Source organism: Portunus trituberculatus, chromosome 9, assembly GCF_017591435.1.
Source record: "Portunus trituberculatus isolate SZX2019 chromosome 9, ASM1759143v1, whole genome shotgun sequence".
Taxonomy (NCBI): domain Eukaryota; kingdom Metazoa; phylum Arthropoda; class Malacostraca; order Decapoda; family Portunidae; genus Portunus; species Portunus trituberculatus.
In genome coordinates this window covers 4,835,001-4,852,500 of record NC_059263.1, presented here as the reverse complement: position 1 = coordinate 4,852,500, position 17,500 = coordinate 4,835,001, and the positions used below count along the sequence as shown (strand labels likewise).

Sequence of the window (17,500 nt, the reverse complement as noted above, 5' to 3'; positions counted from 1 at the left end):
AGCCTGACTGCCACTCAAGGGCCTACTCCTCCTGCCACCTGTTTTCTTCCTGCCTCCTGCTCCGTAGCCGCGACTTCCACCCAGACCGCCAGTGTTGCGTGATCCACCTCTGCCGTGCTCCGTCGATTCATCACTCCCGCTGTCGTCTCCTGATCCACCGAGCCCAAAGTGACCTGATCCGCTGCCTCCGCTGTATCCTAAGCCGCCTGATCCGCCGCTTCCGCCGAATCCTCCTGATCCGCCGCTGCTGCCACGTCCACCTGATCCGCCGACTCTACCGAATCCTCCTGATCCACCACTGCCGCCGCGACCGCCTGATCCGCCGACTCCGCCGACTCCACCGACTCCACCGACTCCTCCTGATCCGCCAAATCCTCCTGATCCCCCATCACCTCCATAGCCTCCTGATCCGCCACTGCTGCCGCGACCGCCTGATCCACCACTGCCGCCGCGACCTCCTGATCCACCACTACCGCCTTGACCGCCTGATCCACCACTGCCGCCTTGGCTTCCTGATCCACCAATGCTGAAGTGACTTGATCCATCACTTCCACCGAATCCTGATCCACCGCTTCCACCTCGTCCTCCGGATCCACCGCTTCCACTATATCCTCCTGATCCACCGCTTCCACCTCGCGCTCCTGATACACCGCTTCCTCCCCGCCTTCCTGATCCGCCTCCACGGCCATGTTCTGATGATTCGCTGCTGCCACTGTGGTCTGATCCTCCACTGCCGAAGTGACTTAATCCACCACTTCCACCGAATCCTGATCCACCAGTGCTGCCACGACCGCCTGATCCACCACTTCCACCATAACCTCCTGATCCACCACTGCCTCCTTGGCCTCCTGATCCACCAATGCTGAAGTGACTTGATCCACCGCTTCCACCAAATCCTGATCCGCCACTGCTGCCTCGTCCACCTGATCCACCACTGCCGCCTCCTCCTCCTGATCCGCCGCTTCCACCTCTTCCTCCTGATCCTCCACTGCTGAAGTGACTTGATCCACCGCTTCCACCAAATCCTGATCCGCCACTGCTGCCTCGTCCACCTGATCCACCACTTCCACCACGTCCTCCTGATCCACCACCTCGGCCATGTTCTGAGGATTCACTGCTGCCACTGTGGTCTCCTGATCCACCTATGCTGAAATGACTTGATCCACCACTTCCACCGAAACCTGATCCACCGCTGCTGCCTTGGCTTCCTGATCCACCACTGCCGAAGTGACCTGATCCACCACTTCCACCGAATCCTGATCCACCGCTGCTTCCTCGTCCTGATCCACCGCTGCTGCCATGGCTTTCTGATCCACCAATACTAAAGTGGCTTGATCCACCACTTCCTCTGTATCCTGATCCACCACTGCCGCTGCCGCTGTGTTCTGCTGATTCACTGCTGCCGCTGTGGCCTGATCCACCAAAGCTGAAGTGACTTGATCCACCACTTCCACTGCTTCCATCTCGTGATCCTAATCCACCACTTCCACCGACTCCGAAGTGACTGGATGCACCACTTCCACTTCCTGCTGATCCACCGCTGCTGCTCTGACTTCCTGATCCACCAAAGCTGAAGTGGCTTGATCCACCACTTCCACCTCGCGATCCTGATCCACCACCGCTGAGATGGCTTGATCCACTGCTTCCACTGCTTCCACCTCGCGATCCTGATCCACCACCGCTCAGATGGCTGGATCCACTGCTTCCACTACTGCCTCTGTACTCAAATGATTCGCTGCTGCCGCTGTGATCTGATCCACCAAAGCTGAAGTGACTTGATCCACCGCTTCCACTTCCACTGCTGCTGCTCTGACTTCCTGATCCACCGAAGCTGAAGTGGCTTGATCCGCTGCTTCCACTGTGTCCTGACGATCCACCACGTCCTTCGCTACCACCACGTCCACCTGATCCACCACTACCGACGCGGCCTCCTGATCCACCAGTGCTGAAGTGACTTGAAGATCCACCACTTCCACTGTATCCTGATCCACCACTGCTGCCGCGACCTCCTGATCCACCTCTGCTGCTATGTTCTGCTGACTCACTGCTGCCGCTGTGTCCTGATCCACCAAAGCTGAAGTGACTTGATCCACCACTTCCACTTCCTGCTGATCCACCGCTGCTGCTATGAGTCCCTGATCCACCAGAGCTAAAGTGGCTTGATCCACTGCTTCCACTGTGTCCTGACGATCCTAGTCCACCTGATCCACCACTACTGCCGCGGCCTCCTGATCCACCAGTGCTGAAGTGACTTGAGGATCCACCACTTCCACTGTATCCTGATCCACCACTGCTGCCGCGACCTCCTGATCCACCTCTGCTGCTGTGTTCTGCTGACTCACTGCTGCCGCTCTGCCCTGATCCACCAAAGCTGAAGTGGCTTGATCCACCGCTGCTGCTCTTTGTTCCTGATCCACCAGAGCCGAAGTGGCTTGATCCGCTGCTTGCACTATGTCCTGATGATCCTCGGCCTCCTGATCCACCGCTACCAGATCCGCCAAGACTGAAGTGACTTGATCCACCACTTCCACTTCCTGTTGATCCACCAGAGCCGAAGTGGCTTGATCCGCTGCTTGCACCATGTCCTGATGATCCATCACTACCACGTGCTCCTGATCCACCGCTGCTGCCATGAGATCCAGATCCACCAGTGCTGAAGTGACTTGAGGATCCACCACTTCCACTGTATCCTGATCCACCACTGCTGCCGCGACCTCCTGATCCACCTCGGCTGCTGTGTTCTGCTGACTCGCTACTGCCACTGTGCCCTGATCCACCAAAGTTGAAGTGACTTGATCCACTACCTCCACTTCCTGCTGATCCACTAGAGCTGAAATGGCTTGACCCACTGCTTCCTCCACGTCCTGATGATCCTCGGCCTCCTGATCCACCGCTGCTGCCATGTCCTCCGGATCCACCAAGACTGAAGTGACTAGATCCACCACTTCCTCTGTATCCTGATGATCCACCGCTTCCACCTCGTCCTCCTGATCCGCCCCTGGTGCTGTGTTCCGCAGATTCACTGCTTACACTATGGGTGCCTGATCCACTGATGCTGAAGTGGCTTCCTGATGATCCACTATCACCTCGTCCACCTGATCCTCCACTTCCACCTCTTCCTCCTGATCCACCACTGCTGCTCTGACTTGCTGATCCACCAATGCTAAAGTGGCTTGATCCACCACTGCTGGTATATCCTGATCCACCACTTCCAACTCGTCCTTCTGATCCGCCACTGCCCCTGCCGCTGTGTTCTGCTGACTCGCTGCTTCCACTCTGGCCTCCTGATCCACCAAAGCTAAAGTGACTTGATCCTCCACTTCCACTGTGGCCTGATAAACCACTACTTCCACCTTGGCCTCCTGATCCACCTCTGCTGCTGTGTCCTGATCCTCCCAAACCGAAGTGACTGGATGCACCACTTCCACTTCCTGCTGATCCACCGCTGCTGCTCTGACTTCCTGATCCACCAAAGCTGAAGTGGCTTGATCCACCACTTCCACCTTGCGATCCTGATCCACCACCGCTGAGATGGCTTGATCCACTGCTTCCACTGCTTCCACCTCGCGATCCTGATCCACCACCGCTCAGATGACTGGATCCACTGCTTCCACTACTGCCTCTGTACTCAAATGATTCGCTGCTGCCGCTGTGATCTGATCCACCAAAGCTGAAGTGACTTGATCCACCGCTTCCACTTCCACTGCTGCTGCTCTGACTTCCTGATCCACCGAAGCTGAAGTGGCTTGATCCGCTGCTTCCACTGTGTCCTGACGATCCACCACGTCCTTCGCTACCACCACGTCCACCTGATCCACCACTACCGCCGCGGCCTCCTGATCCACCAGTGCTGAAGTGACTTGAGGATCCACCACTTCCACTGTATCCTGATCCACCACTGCTGCCGCGACCTCCTGATCCACCTCTGCTGCTATGTTCTGCTGACTCACTGCTGCCGCTGTGTCCTGATCCACCAAAGCTGAAGTGACTTGATCCACCACTTCCACTTCCTGCCGATCCACTGCTGCTGCTATGAGTCCCTGATCCACCAGAGCTGAAGTGACTTGATCCACCACTTCCACTTCCTGCCGATCCACCGCTGCTGCTATGAGTCCCTGATCCACCAAAGCTGAAGTGACTTGATCCACCACTTCCACTTCCTGCCGATCCACCGCTGCTGCTATGAGTCCCTGATCCACCAGAGCTAAAGTGGCTTGATCCACTGCTTCCACTGTGTCCTGACGATCCTCGTCCACCTGATCCACCACTACTGCCGCGGCCTCCTGATCCACCAAGGCTGAAGTGACTTGAGGATCCACCACTTCCACTGTATCCTGATCCACCACTGCTGCCGCGACCTCCTGATCCACCTCTGCTGCTGTGTTCTGCTGACTCACTGCTGCCGCTCTGCCCTGATCCACCAAAGCTGAAGTGGCTTGATCCACCGCTGCTGCTCTTTGTTCCTGATCCACCAGAGCCGAAGTGGCTTGATCCGCTGCTTGCACTATGTCCTGATGATCCTCGGCCTCCTGATCCACCGCTACCAGATCCGCCAAGACTGAAGTGACTTGATCCACCACTTCCACTTCCTGTTGATCCACCAGAGCTGAAGTGGCTTGATCCGCTGCTTCCACTGTATCCTGATGATCCATCACTTCCACCTCGTCCTCCTGATCCACCACTGCTGCTGCGACTTCCTGATCCACCTCGGCTGCTTTGTTCTGCTGATTCACTGCTTCCGCTGTGGGCTCCTGATCCACCAAAGCTGAATTGACTTGACCCACCACTTCCACTGTGTGATGATCCACTGCTGCCACGACCTCCTGATCCACCAAAGTTGAAGTGGCTTGATTCATCGCTTCCGCTGTATCCTGATCCTCCTCTTCCTCCAGATCCTCCACTTCCTCCTCTTCCACTTGATCCACCACTACTATCATGGCCGGTTGATCCACCGAAGCTAAAGTGACTTGATCCACCGCTTCCAGTCTGTCCTGCTGAACCACCGATGTTCACGTGACTTCCACCTCGCCCTCCTGATCCACCACTACCGCTGAGGCTACCTGATCCACTGGTGCTAAAGTGACTTGATCCACTGCTTCCTCTTGATCCACCACTTCCGCCTCGGCCTCCTGATCCGGCACTTCCTCCTCGTGCTCCTGATCCAAAGCTGCTTCTGTGTTCTGTGGATTCACTGCTGCCACTGTGCCCTGATCCACCAATGCTGAAGTGGCTTGATCCACCACTTCCACTGTATCCTCTTGATCCACCACTGCCACCTCGGCCTCCTGATCCACCACTTCCTACTCGTGCTCCTGATCCGCCACTGCTGCCATGGCTTCCTGATCCACCAAAGCTTAAGTGACTCGATCCACCACTTCCACTGTCTCTTGATCCACCACTGCTGCCTCCGCCTGATCCACCACTGCTGCCATGGTCTCCGGATCCATCAACACTGAAGTGGCTTGATCCGCTGCTTCCACTGTATCCTCGTGATCCACCACTTCCACCTCGGCTTCCTGATCCACCACTGCCACCTCGTCCTCCTGAGCCACCTCTACTGCTGTGTTCTGCTGATTCGCTGCTTCCGCTGTGGGCTCCTGATCCACCAAAACTGAAGTGATCTGATCCGCTACTTCCACTGTGTCCTGATCCACCACTTCCAACTAGTCCTGATCCACCACTCCCGCCATGGCTTCCTGATCCACCAAAGCTGAAGTGACTTGATCCACCACTGCCGCTCTGACCTCTAGATCCATCACTTCCACTGTATCCTGATCCACTGCTACCGCCGCGACCTCCTAATGCTCCACTGCCTGATCCACCACTGCCCCCATGACCACCAGATCCACCGATGCTGAAATGGCTTGATCCACCCAGTCCGGATCCACCGCTGCCACCTCGGCCTCCTGATCCACCGCTGCCACCTCGGCGTCCTGATCCACCACTAGCTCTGTGTTCTGCTGATTCACTGCTACCGCTGTGGCTTCCTGATCCACCAAAGCTGAAATGACTTGATCCACCACTTCCACCATATGCAGCAGATCCACCGCTGCCGCCTCGGCCTCCTGATCCACCGCTTCCACCTCGGCCTCCTGATCCACCATCACTGAAGCGACTTGATCCACCACTTCCTGATACGCCACTTCCTCCGCGGCCTCCTGATCCGGCTGCCCCAGCAGTGAAGTGTGATGAACTGCCGGAGTGTCCTGAGCTGCTCTTCAATCTGTGTTCCTCGCTGCTCTCCTGTGAACCGCTTGATAGCGAGCCGAAGGGATTGAAGGCCCTGTCTGCTGACGGAGGTTGATAGGAGTATCCGCTTATCTGGCCTCGAGAAGAGGAAGAAGAACCTGCAGACTGGCTGCTTCCCGGCAATGTGAAGAGCTTACTTGGTTCATTGTAGGAGTAGCCGCCCTCAGAGCTGGAGGAGTCGGGAATCTGGGCAGGACGGGGAGTGGGCCTTCTCTTTCCAGTTCCGGAAGTTGGTCGTGTTGCTGGACGTGATGTTGGACTAGGTGCGCGGTAACCAGGTGTCGGGGTGGGTCTTGCTGGGGTAAATCCAGGCTGTTTCGTTGACAAGAGGAATGGGTTTGCTGGTGTCTGGTAGGAGTATCCAGATGATCCACCTCCCACTTCATTAGACGTTCTCTGGGAGGATTCGTCGCTCTCAGAGGACGCTGAGGGTCTTACAGGGTCAAAAGATATTGATGGAGGACTGTAAGAGTAGCCAGAAGTTGGAGGAGTTACTGGTTGTGGGCGAGGCGCGGTGACTCGTCTTGTGGATGATGGGCGAGGTGAGGTGAATGGTGTGCTGGGTGGTGAGTAGCTGTAGCCTCCCTCCCTTGACTCCTCACTGCTGGACCCTTGACCATACCCAGTGTCCACTATGTTCTGGCCAGGCCTGGAGTGTGGTGTGACGGATGATGAAGACTGGCTTGGCTCAGGATAGGAATACCCTGTTGAAGGTCGGGGTGTTAGAGGTTTGTAAGGAGTAGGTGTTGGGTAGACACGCGGTGGAGAAGTGACAGAGGAGGGCTTAGAAACAGTGACATGGCCACCAGGAGTGAGGGAGGTGCTTGGAGGAGAGTATGAGTACCCAGAGGGCGTGACCCTTGTGTCCTCTTCTGACGATGAGGATGAAGATGAACCGTCACCTCCAGGGATGGTTTGGAAGGGAGTAGAGGGGGTGGGATAGGTGTACCCAGTGGTAGGTGCAGGGTTGTTTGTGTAGGAAGTGGAGGGTTGGCGACTAGAGGGCCTTCGGCTGGAGGGCCTTCTACTAGATGGGCGGCTACTAGATGGGCGGCGACTGGATGGCCGACGAGTGGATGGGCGGCGACTGGAAGGAGTGGGTTGGAGGGGAGCAGAGGGCTCGGCGTAGGAATAGCCTCCTGTTGATGGGGCAGGAGTGGGCCTTCTTGAAGTTGAGGGTCGACCACGGGAAGAAGTCACGGATGTTTTACCGCTGTGGGACGAGCTGGAGGGTTGGCCGCTGGGACGGGCCGACGAGTATTCTTCTGAGGAAGCTTCGTGGGAGGTGCTAGGTCGCCTGCGAGATCCGAATGGCCGTCCACGGGATGTTATACGTGTGGGTTGCCTTGGACTTGGGTAGTCATAACCCTCGGTGGCAGTAACAGGGGTGGGCTGGGGAGCGGTGGATGGAGCGCTATAAGAATATCCAGGTGACGTCCCAGGTGTCCTAATCGCGTTACGGTCGGATGCAGATCCTTCTGAAGACCCTGCTTGATGTTTTCCAGAGGAAGAATCTTGTCTGTGAGAATCCCTGTCTCTTGAGAAAGACGCACCTGAAGGAAGAGCTGAGCCAAAAGCTACTGCTGCTACTCCTCCGCCAGGTACCTTAGCTGTGAAGCCACCCTGGGACTTCTCACCGGAAAGCTCTATACTTTCTTTGTAGGCCTTGTAGGAGAGACGTTCATTGCTCAGGTTTGGAGAGATAATAAGACCCTTTTCATGGCTATAAACACCCTTGCCTCCTATGGCCAGCTCCACTGAACCACTACCACTACAGTCAGTGCAGCCTCCTTTGGTCTTGGTCTCGCTCTGGATACTCTGAGCAGCCACCTTCTTTGTTGGTATATTCTTTGCAAATGGACGTCGTCCAGCCACGTCGCTGACACTGACAGGTGCTGCTCCAGGGGTAAGGTCTAAGTAGCCAATGCCATTCCTGCCGCAGCTACTCACCAGCCATGGCCAGTTGCATATATAATTGGCTTCGTCGTAGGCAAGACCGAAGGGACAACGGAACTCATATTGCATGTATGTGTTATTGCCGAAATGGTCGAGACAAGCAAAGAACCACCGGCAGTTTTCGGGATCAGTAAAGTAACCTTCACCTGGGCATATGAACTTTTGTTTTGGCACTGGGAAGATTTCGGATGAGCCATCGCAAGGGGGTGCTGCCGAGGGCCAGGCACACACCTCCCAGCGGTCGTCGAACACCAAGCCTTTTGGACATGAGTACTCGAACACAGTAAAGTCGTCCACGTATTGGTTGAACTTGGCACATCGGTAGAAGTTTGAGCAATCATCAGGATCACGGTAAAAGCCTTGGCGAGAGCACTGGTAGCGAGTCGCCGCCGCTGACTCCCTGGAGACACACACACACAAAAAAGATCAGTGGAGGAGGAAGAGAACGATAAAAGTAACAGTCAGAAATTTCATTTTAGAATAACATCAATATGATATCTACTTTACTGAATCAAGTCTACAGAATAATTTCTAAAGGAAAAAGTGCAAAAAACGCTAATAACAGTATTTGTCTACTGCTCACCTGATTGCCTTAATGTCACCTGACCTGTCCACAACCCTCACTATTCTGAAGGGCGATGTACGCAGGTCGGAAGGCACAGAGGGGGACTGTGTAAGGTCTACCACTAGACTGTTCAGCACCGCACGGCGAGGTGACCGGGCGAGCTGAGGTGCAAACAAAGAAGACTTGTAATATTGCTCATAGGTTAGGTTAGGTTAGGTTAGGTTAATAACACGTTTATCCACTGCTAACAGCCTATATGCAAATCCGTCCATCTTTCACCCACCTCAGTGAAAGTGGTGTAGACAGTGGAGAGAAGTGGGTAGCGTCCATATCCACACGTGCCCTCATGATCCGCCTGATCCACTCCTCGCAGTGCCACACCCGCCAGACCTCGTAGCAAAGCGTACTTGCTCTGTCACGGCAGGAAGAAACGAGGACCAATGCCTTGCGAACTAGGAACTGAGGGACTAGTGACTTTGAACTGGAAACTGGGAATTATGTACCACAAAGAAGAAACTGAGAATTGTGGAATTGGAACTGGGAATGGCTGGAGTGCAATGAAGGAAAGATTAAATAAATTGAACAGACGGAAGGTGGAACAAAAAATAAACTCAGGCACTGTACATGTAAGTAAGAATAATTGTAAGTTACAACACAACAGGCATAAAATTGTTAGGATTTGCCATACGTAGAGAGTCATTTTTAGTTAGCTTGTCACTCGTCTGTCACATTATAAGCAAACGAACGTAAGGAATGTAGAAAGTGAAGCTGAGTTAGAAATAAGTAATACCTTTCTAACAAATAAAAAAGACAGACAAATGTTTTTTAAGAGTTTACATAATTGATAACTTACCTTGAGTTCGGGAAGAAAAATAGAAAAAAATATATCGATCAGTAAGAGTAATAGCAGAAAGGAAAGGGTAAAAGCACGAAGTCGCACTGTCAGTCATTCTTCTAGTTAATATTCGTCAAAAGAAAAAAAAAAAAAACCTTGGCAAGTAAGGAAACAAGACATAATTGACCGAGAAGCAATTAAAACTTTGACGTTCCAAAAGTGAAGGAAGGAAGGAAGGAAGAATGGAACTTTGAATCCCCAAAAATAACCCAACATTCCAGGACAGAAAAGAAATAATGATACAGAAATAGAAAACGCATAGAAAACGAGACACAGTAGAGAAAAAATAGAGAAGGAGAAACTTACGAAAACAGAGACAAGTGGAGATTAACCCAATGAAAAAAAAAAACGGACGAGGAAAAAGGGAAAAAAATGAAAATATGATACAATGATAAACAGCGAACGGGAAACAAAAGAAGGAAGAAAATGAGGATTATATAAAAACGCGAGTTGTATCAGTGCAGAAAAAAAAAAAGGTGAATGAGATTAGTTTCATTCCAGATGGAGTCAAAGATGTTGGCTAATTAACGTGGCGTGCGCGTGCCCACCTGTCGGTCTTCCTTAGGGCGTGGCGGCAGGTCAGGTGTGTGTCTGGCGGCAGTGGTGAGTCCTTCGTCTGCCTCCGTCTGTCCTGTTTACTGTCTTTTACCTGTGTCCTCACCTGTCATTTACCTGTAGCATTGGTGGATAGAGTGTAGCTACTAAGGAGTCGTAATTATAGACAGGTAAATCAGACCTTCTCTTAAGTTAGGCTATACATCTTACAAGTGGTAGTTATTAGAGTTATAATTTACATACTTTTTCTTTTCTTTTTTCTCTTTTTACCTTTCTCTAGCTCAAGGTGAATGTATGAAGGTAAATGGCTAGTAATTATAAAGTTCGTTTTCTTTCTCTCTTTTTTTTTTCTTTCTTCTCATAACTACTGATTTCTGATTTATGTTTATAGCTCTTATTTTTTTTTTATATAGTCAAGGGTCGGGTTTACACACACACACACACACACACACACACACACACACACACACACACACACACACACACACACACACACACACACACACACACACCTTAACCTTGACGCTGCTGGGGTCGTCGAAGGCCATCCAGGTTTGATTAGAGAAAGCGTAGGGCGCCGTGAGATCCTGGTCCCTCTCCACAGTCCAGTTGCCTCTCGCCATGGCCTCGCATGCCTGGTGGGGAGCACGACGAAGGCGGTGAGGAAGAGTTATGTTATTCACCCATTTAGTAGCATGACGCGTTTCTATATTCATTCTGCTTACTATTTGGTGATTTTATACAGCTTCAGAAACTCATGTGGGGGACTAAAATAGCGAAGACACTGGCCATTAATCTTCTGATCTCCATAGACCCTTCCTAATGTCAATGAAATGGTCTAATCGCACACAAATCTCAAGGTAAAAATGTGTCCCAGTACTGAAGAGGGTAAAAATCAGCGGGGAGAGGGGAGGAGAGGGTTATTTCAAGCAGGAATTGATCTGAAATTAATTTATACGGTGTTTTCATTTCACTTTTATTCTAACACTGATCTTCGTTTGATTTCACTATAGCAACGAATCTTGAGGTCATTTATAGGTTTGATTCTCCTGTATTATGCTTGATTTTACTCTGCAGTTATGGGTGTGAGAACTGTTTACTGCACCTGAGAGTAGGACATGGGCGTGGGCGCGTCGGTGGCTGGGGAGCGGGGCGTGGTGAGGGTGGTGTTTTCCAGGGTGAAGGATAGAACCGTCTCGGGCACACTCAGTACAAGTTTCTCCAGGGGCACGCCAAGACCAGCGGCTAAGTCCACGAGGGAGTCCTGTAAGGCACGCACACGCACACACACACACACACACGCAGAGAGAGAGAGAGAGAGAGAGAGAGTTGACATTTTAGTCGTATCAAAAAATAATAAAAAAGAATTGAATTTTACATATACAAGTTAATTAATCCAACCTGTTTTTTTTTTTTTTTTTATACCAAGACAGCAATTGGGGGACAGTGATCGGTGATTGAAGCAGCATGGAGACAAATGGGATATAGTAGTGATAAGAGGATAATGGGCTGCTATGATGGGCAGTGATGGGACAAGTACTTACAGCGTTTTGCAGGTCAGCCAGTCCCATGAGCCTCGCGGGGTGGTACGTCATGCTTGGATCTTCAATGGTCAAGTTGTGTGTGGGCAGCGAGAAGAAATCCACCACCCTGAGAAGAGGAGGGAGGGTATTGAAGGGTGTTGCTGTGGTGTTGACGGTGTTGGTGGAGGTGGTGGTGTTGCTGTAGTGGTAGTGCTGGTGTTGCTGTTGTGTTAGTGGAGGGTGTGTTGTGGCGTTGACGGTGGTAGTGGTGCTGGTGTGTTGTGGTGGTAGTGGTGCTGGTGTTCACGGTGTTATTGGACCTGGTGTTGTGTTGTGGTGTTATTGGAGGTGTTGTGTTGTTTTGATGTTTGTGGAGGTGTATTGTGTTGTGTAGCTATGGTGTTTTGGTGTTAGTGGAGCTGGTGTTGTATTGTGGTGTTAGTGGAGCTGGTGTTATTTTGGTGTTAGTGGAGCTGGTGTTGTGTTGCTGGTGGTAGTGGAGCTGGTGTTGTATTGTGGTGGTAGTGAAGCTGGTGTTGTGCTGCTGTGGTGTTAATGAAGGTGTTGTTCTATGGTGGTAGTGGAGCTGGTGTTGCTTTGTGGTGTTAATGGCGATGGTGTGCTGCTGTGGTGTTAGTGAAGGTGTTGTGCTGTGGTATTAGAGGCTCTAGTGGTGGAGCTGGTGGTGATGTCTCGATTGGTTGCCATCACTATCATTCTCTCCTATTTCCGTGTTTCCCTTTAATGTGATCCAATGGAGGTGTCACGCTCAGCTCATTTCAGGGGACAATGATGCATCTGGTTCTGGTCACGAGGCTCATTAACGGCTTTGTAATCACATGTTGGCTAGAGTGAAGTCTCATTTTGCTGGTCATCCTGGCTTACTAAGAATCTCGTTTCGTTAATCTGATTTGCAAATGTGGTTGTCAAAATTAACGAGGTATAACATTTCTTTTCTATTTTTTTTCTTGCATTTTGGTATGAAATAAATAATGTTCTTGTAAATGATAGTAAATAAGAACATAAGAAAATGAGGGAAGCTTCAAGAAACTGCCAGGCCTATACGTGGCAGTCCCTGTATGAGCAAAGTTACTTAATTCCATCTATCGTCCCCATCCATAAATTGGTCTAATCTTCTTTTAAAACTCCCTATTGACTCACCACTAACATGATTACTGAGTCCGTTCCATTCATTACTGATTTAATTAGAGAGTAGTTTATTCATTAACAGGGAGGAGTCTTCGCCTTTACTGTCACAAAACGCTACTCACTTCGCCTCTGACTCTGCACTAACATGATTACTGAGCTCGTTCCATTCGTTATGTATTGATTTAATTAGATTGTAGTCTATTGATTTACAGGGAGGAGCTTTCGCCTTTACTATCACAAGAGGCCGCCGTGGTACAGTGGAACCATGCGTGCTTTGGGGTCCGAGGGGTCTCCAAGCGCACGGGTTCGAATTCTGTCCACGGTCCGAGTGTAGGTTGGGCTTCCTCACTCGGGGCAATGGTTTCCTAGCGGGTGGGCTTTGAGATAGGAGGTACCACAAGAAGTATCCCCTTTAGCCCAAAAATAAAAATAAAAAAAAAAAAAGCGCTACTCACTTTGCCAATTCCTTCAGGTCGTATCCCTTCACGATGTACTCCGGGTTGGGGGCCACGGCAAGGATCAGCAGCTTTCCCTCCTCCTCCTCCTCCTCCTCCTCTTCCTCAGTTCCACCGGGCGCTGCTGGCTTCAGTAGTCTCCTCCTCAGTAAGCCTCGCCTCCTTCCTCCTCCTCCTCCTCCTCCTCCTCCTCCTCCTCCTCCTCCTCGCTGGCCCCTCTTGCCGAAAGTCCAACCAGCGGACCTCTGAGTGGGAGCCTCCGTCGTGGTGGTGGTGGTGGTGGAGGTGGAGTTAGGTACAGAGGGGGTGGTGGTGGTGGTGGTGGGTGCGTCAGTGCTAGTGGTCGTTGTTGTGGTCGTTAAATCCTGAAATGTGGAAGATTTGTTAACTTTACTTTCTTTAGGGATTTGAATGACATTTAAGTTTTCCGGTTTTTTCTCTTTTTTTTCCAGTTTCCTTTTCACTCATCTCTTTCCCCTCCCCTGAAAAAAAAAGGTCAAAAGGAAGTTTCATGCATTTGTGTATCCATCAACTCAAGACTATTCCAAGAAATTTATCTTTTTATGGGGAAAGTGTGGATGGGGACTAACTTTCTCGGACCTGTAAGGGGACTAGCAACTTAGTGGGCCTCTCTACTTTTCCTCCTGCTGACCGCTTATCCTTTCCTTACTGACTATCTTCTCTGTTGTCTATCCCTCTGTCCCTCCTTGTCCCTCTTTGTCCCTCCGTGATCCCACCCCACTAGTGTCCCAACCTCACCTCACTATCCCCCTCTGTCCCCACCTCGTCTCTTCTCGTCCTTCCTTGTCCCTCTTCACCAGTGTCCTCGCCTCACCTCACTATCCATCTCTGTCCCACCTCGTCTTTTTTTCGTCCCTCCTTGTCCCTCCTCACTATAATCTCTCTGCTCTAAAGTGTCTCCTGGATCTCAGTCTGAATGGTGTCCCAGGGAATGCGTGGTTGTTAGAGAGGAAAACCGTGAGCTGTCCTTGTCATAAGTGCGTTGATCAACAGAAAACAAGTATTATTCGCATCAAATCAATGACGTTATCAATAAGCTACAGTGTTTTAAATCCCGGAGCCATTTTTAGTGTAGACAGACTATAGTGGCCCCGCCTTACTTCACTATCCCTCTCTGTCCCTCCTTGTTCCCACCCTCTAGTGTTCCCGCCTCACCTCATCCTCCAGCGGCTGCACCGTCACCGCGTACTCGAAGCCAGTCTCAAGGGCGTCGTAATCTTTGCCCAGGCTGTGTGGAGAGAGAAGGATTAGTTACCAAGGTGAATTAATAAAGGTGTGAGTCTTCTTCATCCTCCTCCTCCTCCTCCTCCTCCTCCTCCTCCTCCTCCTCCTCCTCCTCCTCCTCCTCCTCCTCCTCCTCCTCCTCCTCCTCCTCCTCCTCCTCCTCTTTTTTGCCTCTTTCTCTTTCTAATCCCACTCGTAATCCTCTTCCTTCGTGGTGTGTTTTTATTCTCTCTCTCTCTCTCTCTCTCTCTCTCTCTCTCTCTCTCTCTCTCTCTCTCTCTCTCTCTCTCTCTCTCTCTCTCTCTCTCTCTCTCTCTCTTTTCATCATAATCCTAATTGCAATTCCCTTTTTTCTCCTGTATTTATTCCTCCTCCTCCTCCTCCTCCTCCTCCTCCTCCTCCTCCTCCTCCTCCTCCTCCTCCTCCTCCTCCTCCTCCTCCTTCTCCTCCTCCTCCTCCTTCTCCTTCTCCTCGTACGTACCTTCCATCATCCTCCAAGAACGGGACAAGAGTGGTCGTCGCTCCCTCCTCCTCGTACTCAGTTGTCACCTCCGTCACCGCCTCCGTCGTTACTACCAGCTCCTCCTCCGGCGCTGCTCGCTTGGTCACATTATGCACCTTCTGATCCAACACGAGTCTGAGAACCTGTTGGAGAAGGGAGGAATGTGTTAGTAGGTAGTTAAGTGCGTGTCCTGCCTAGATGGTGTTATAATTCTTCTTTTTTATCTTTTTTTTTTTTTTTTTTTTATCGGGGATGGTTTGAAGGATTTGTTTTAATCCTTCCAGTGTTTTCTTATTTTACTCGTTTTTTTTTTTTCTCTTCCTCCTCATCTTCTCCTCGTCCTTTTTCTCCTCTTCCTTCTCGTCTTCCTCCTTCTTGTCCTCTTCCTCGTCCTCCTCCTCCTCCTTTTCCTCCTCCTCTTGTGTTGGTGTTATATATTTCTTTACCTTGTTTGTTGTTATGTTATTATTTTTGGTGTTTAGAAGCGACACACTAATAACCAGCTATCTTTTCTTTCTTTCTCTTTTTCTTGCTTTGTTTTACACTGGCTTGGTTTGGATTAATGTGGTTCTTGTATTCTCAAACCAGATTAATTCGTAATATATCTTAACCCATAGACATCATTAATATTACCTAACCTAACCTAACCTTACCTGACCTTACCTTTCCTAATCTAACTTAACCTAACCTTATCTTACCTTAACTTACCTTACCTTATTGATGTCTTTGCCTTAACCTAACCTAACCTAACTTAACGTGATATGACTTAACATAATCTGACCTGAATTGACCTCACCTGACCTCACCTATGATATCTCAGGTGTATTTGTGAGTGCTCTTGAAGTTTCCTTTTCTCTCTCCTTTTCTCACCTTTTCTTAGTCTCTCTCTCTCTCTCTCTCTCTCTCTCTCTCTCTCTCTCTCTCTCTCTCTCTCTCTCTCTCTCTCTCTCTCTCTCTCTCTCTCTCTCTCTCTCTCTCTCTCTCTCTCTCTCTCTCTCTCTCTCTCTCTCTCTCTCTCTCTCTCTCTCTCTCTCTCTCTCTCTCTCTCTCTCTCTCTCTCTCTCTCTCTCTCTCGTTTCCTAACCCTTAGAAATCCAGGGTTGCATTTATAAACAGACTTCTTCTTATAGACGAAACCTTTTTTTTTTTTCCTCTTTTCGTGACATTTAAATATTTAACGCATTATTATTTTTTTCTTCTTTTCTCCATTTTCTTTCGTTCTGTTTCCTAACTTGTAGAAATTAAGATTATTATTATTTTTTTTCTTTATTTTTCCTTTTTCCATGACATTTGAATATAACTTCATTCTTGGGATCTTTTTTTTTTTCTCTCTCTCTCTTCCCTTTTCTTGTTTCCTTCGTTTTTTTTTTTGTTTCCTTCTTGTTTCCCAACTTGTAGAGATCAGTTATTATTATTTGTATTTATCTCTTTTTTTTCTTTTTTCCTTTTTCGTGTCATTTAATCTTGAATCTAAACCTTTGAGTCATTTTTTCCCTTTCTGTTCTCTCTCTCTCTCTCTCTCTCTCTCTCTCTCTCTCTCTCTCTCTCTCTCTCTCTCTCTCTCTCTCTCTCTCTCTCTCTCTCTCTCCTCTCTCTCTCTCTCTCTCTCTCTCTCTCTCTCTCTCTCTCTCTCTCTCTCTCTCTCTCTCCTAACTCAACACACCCTTCTAAAACCTCGTGAAGGATCTTACTCTCTTACATTCACACGAACACTCCTTTCATATTTCGTGACTTGAGAATCTTTCCTATCTCAGTCCATGATCCTTTTTCCCTTGTCTTACTATTTTTTACCTTTTTCCTTTTTTTTTCTCTCTCCCCCTTGTTTCCCATTCACCCAAGTCTCACCTGAGATCTCACCTGTCATCCACCACCAGGTAAATCTTTCGGCCAGGTACGCCTGTTGACCTTTGCAGTACCTGTGTAGCATTCAAAGGTCTATTTGTCACGTTTCCCATCACTTAAGCCTCCTTCACTTTCTCTCTCTCTCTCTCTCTCTCTCTCTCTCTCTCTCTCTCTCTCTCTCTCCTTCTCTCCTTCTCTCCCTTCCATCTGTTGCCTCCCCATTCTCTTGTTGCCTTTCCTCCTTCACCTTCCTTACCTTCCTTCATTCTTTTTTTTTTTTTTTGTCTTCAATGTTTCTTCTTTCTTTTTATTTCTCTCTGTTCTCTTTTCTTTCTCTATTTTCTTACTTTTATCATTGTTTTCTTCCCTTCCTTTCCTTCTCTTTCCTTCTCCCAGGTTCTTTCTCTTTCATTTGCTGATTTTTCTCTCATTTGTCTTCTCCTTTCTTCTGTTTTTTCTTACTTTCCTTCTTCAACTTTCTTCATTCCTTTTCTTCTTCCTCCTTCTCCTTCTCCTCCTCCTCCTCCTCCTCCTCCTCCTCCTCCTCCTCCTCCTCCTCCTCCT

The 17,500-nt window shown here is 49.8% G+C and overlaps 1 protein-coding gene and 1 long non-coding RNA gene across 7 annotated transcripts in view; one reads left to right on the top strand and one right to left on the bottom strand.

The window, feature by feature from the left end:
- LOC123501340 overlaps positions 1-17,500 on the top strand; it is a 160,282-nt gene that overhangs the window by 19,732 nt on the left and 123,050 nt on the right. The window lies entirely within an intron of this gene.
- LOC123501338 (uncharacterized PE-PGRS family protein PE_PGRS54-like) overlaps positions 1-17,500 on the bottom strand; it is a 78,938-nt gene that overhangs the window by 805 nt on the left and 60,633 nt on the right. For 4 of the 5 annotated variants that reach the window (XM_045250120.1, XM_045250123.1, XM_045250121.1 and 1 more), the window contains 9 exons: positions 15,074-15,237; positions 14,524-14,596; positions 13,348-13,712; positions 11,765-11,870; positions 11,326-11,484; positions 10,733-10,855; positions 9,054-9,182; positions 8,789-8,931; positions 1-8,605 (listed from right to left, as the gene is read on the bottom strand). The exon at positions 1-8,605 is cut by the window's left edge and continues 805 nt beyond it. In XM_045250120.1, coding sequence (XP_045106055.1) covers positions 1-8,605; positions 8,789-8,931; positions 9,054-9,182; positions 10,733-10,855; positions 11,326-11,484; positions 11,765-11,870; positions 13,348-13,712; positions 14,524-14,596; positions 15,074-15,237 — 9,867 coding nt within the window. The remainder of the gene's footprint in view (positions 8,606-8,788; positions 8,932-9,053; positions 9,183-10,732; positions 10,856-11,325; positions 11,485-11,764; positions 11,871-13,347; positions 13,713-14,523; positions 14,597-15,073; positions 15,238-17,500) is intronic. The other variant, XM_045250124.1, reaches the window with a different exon arrangement.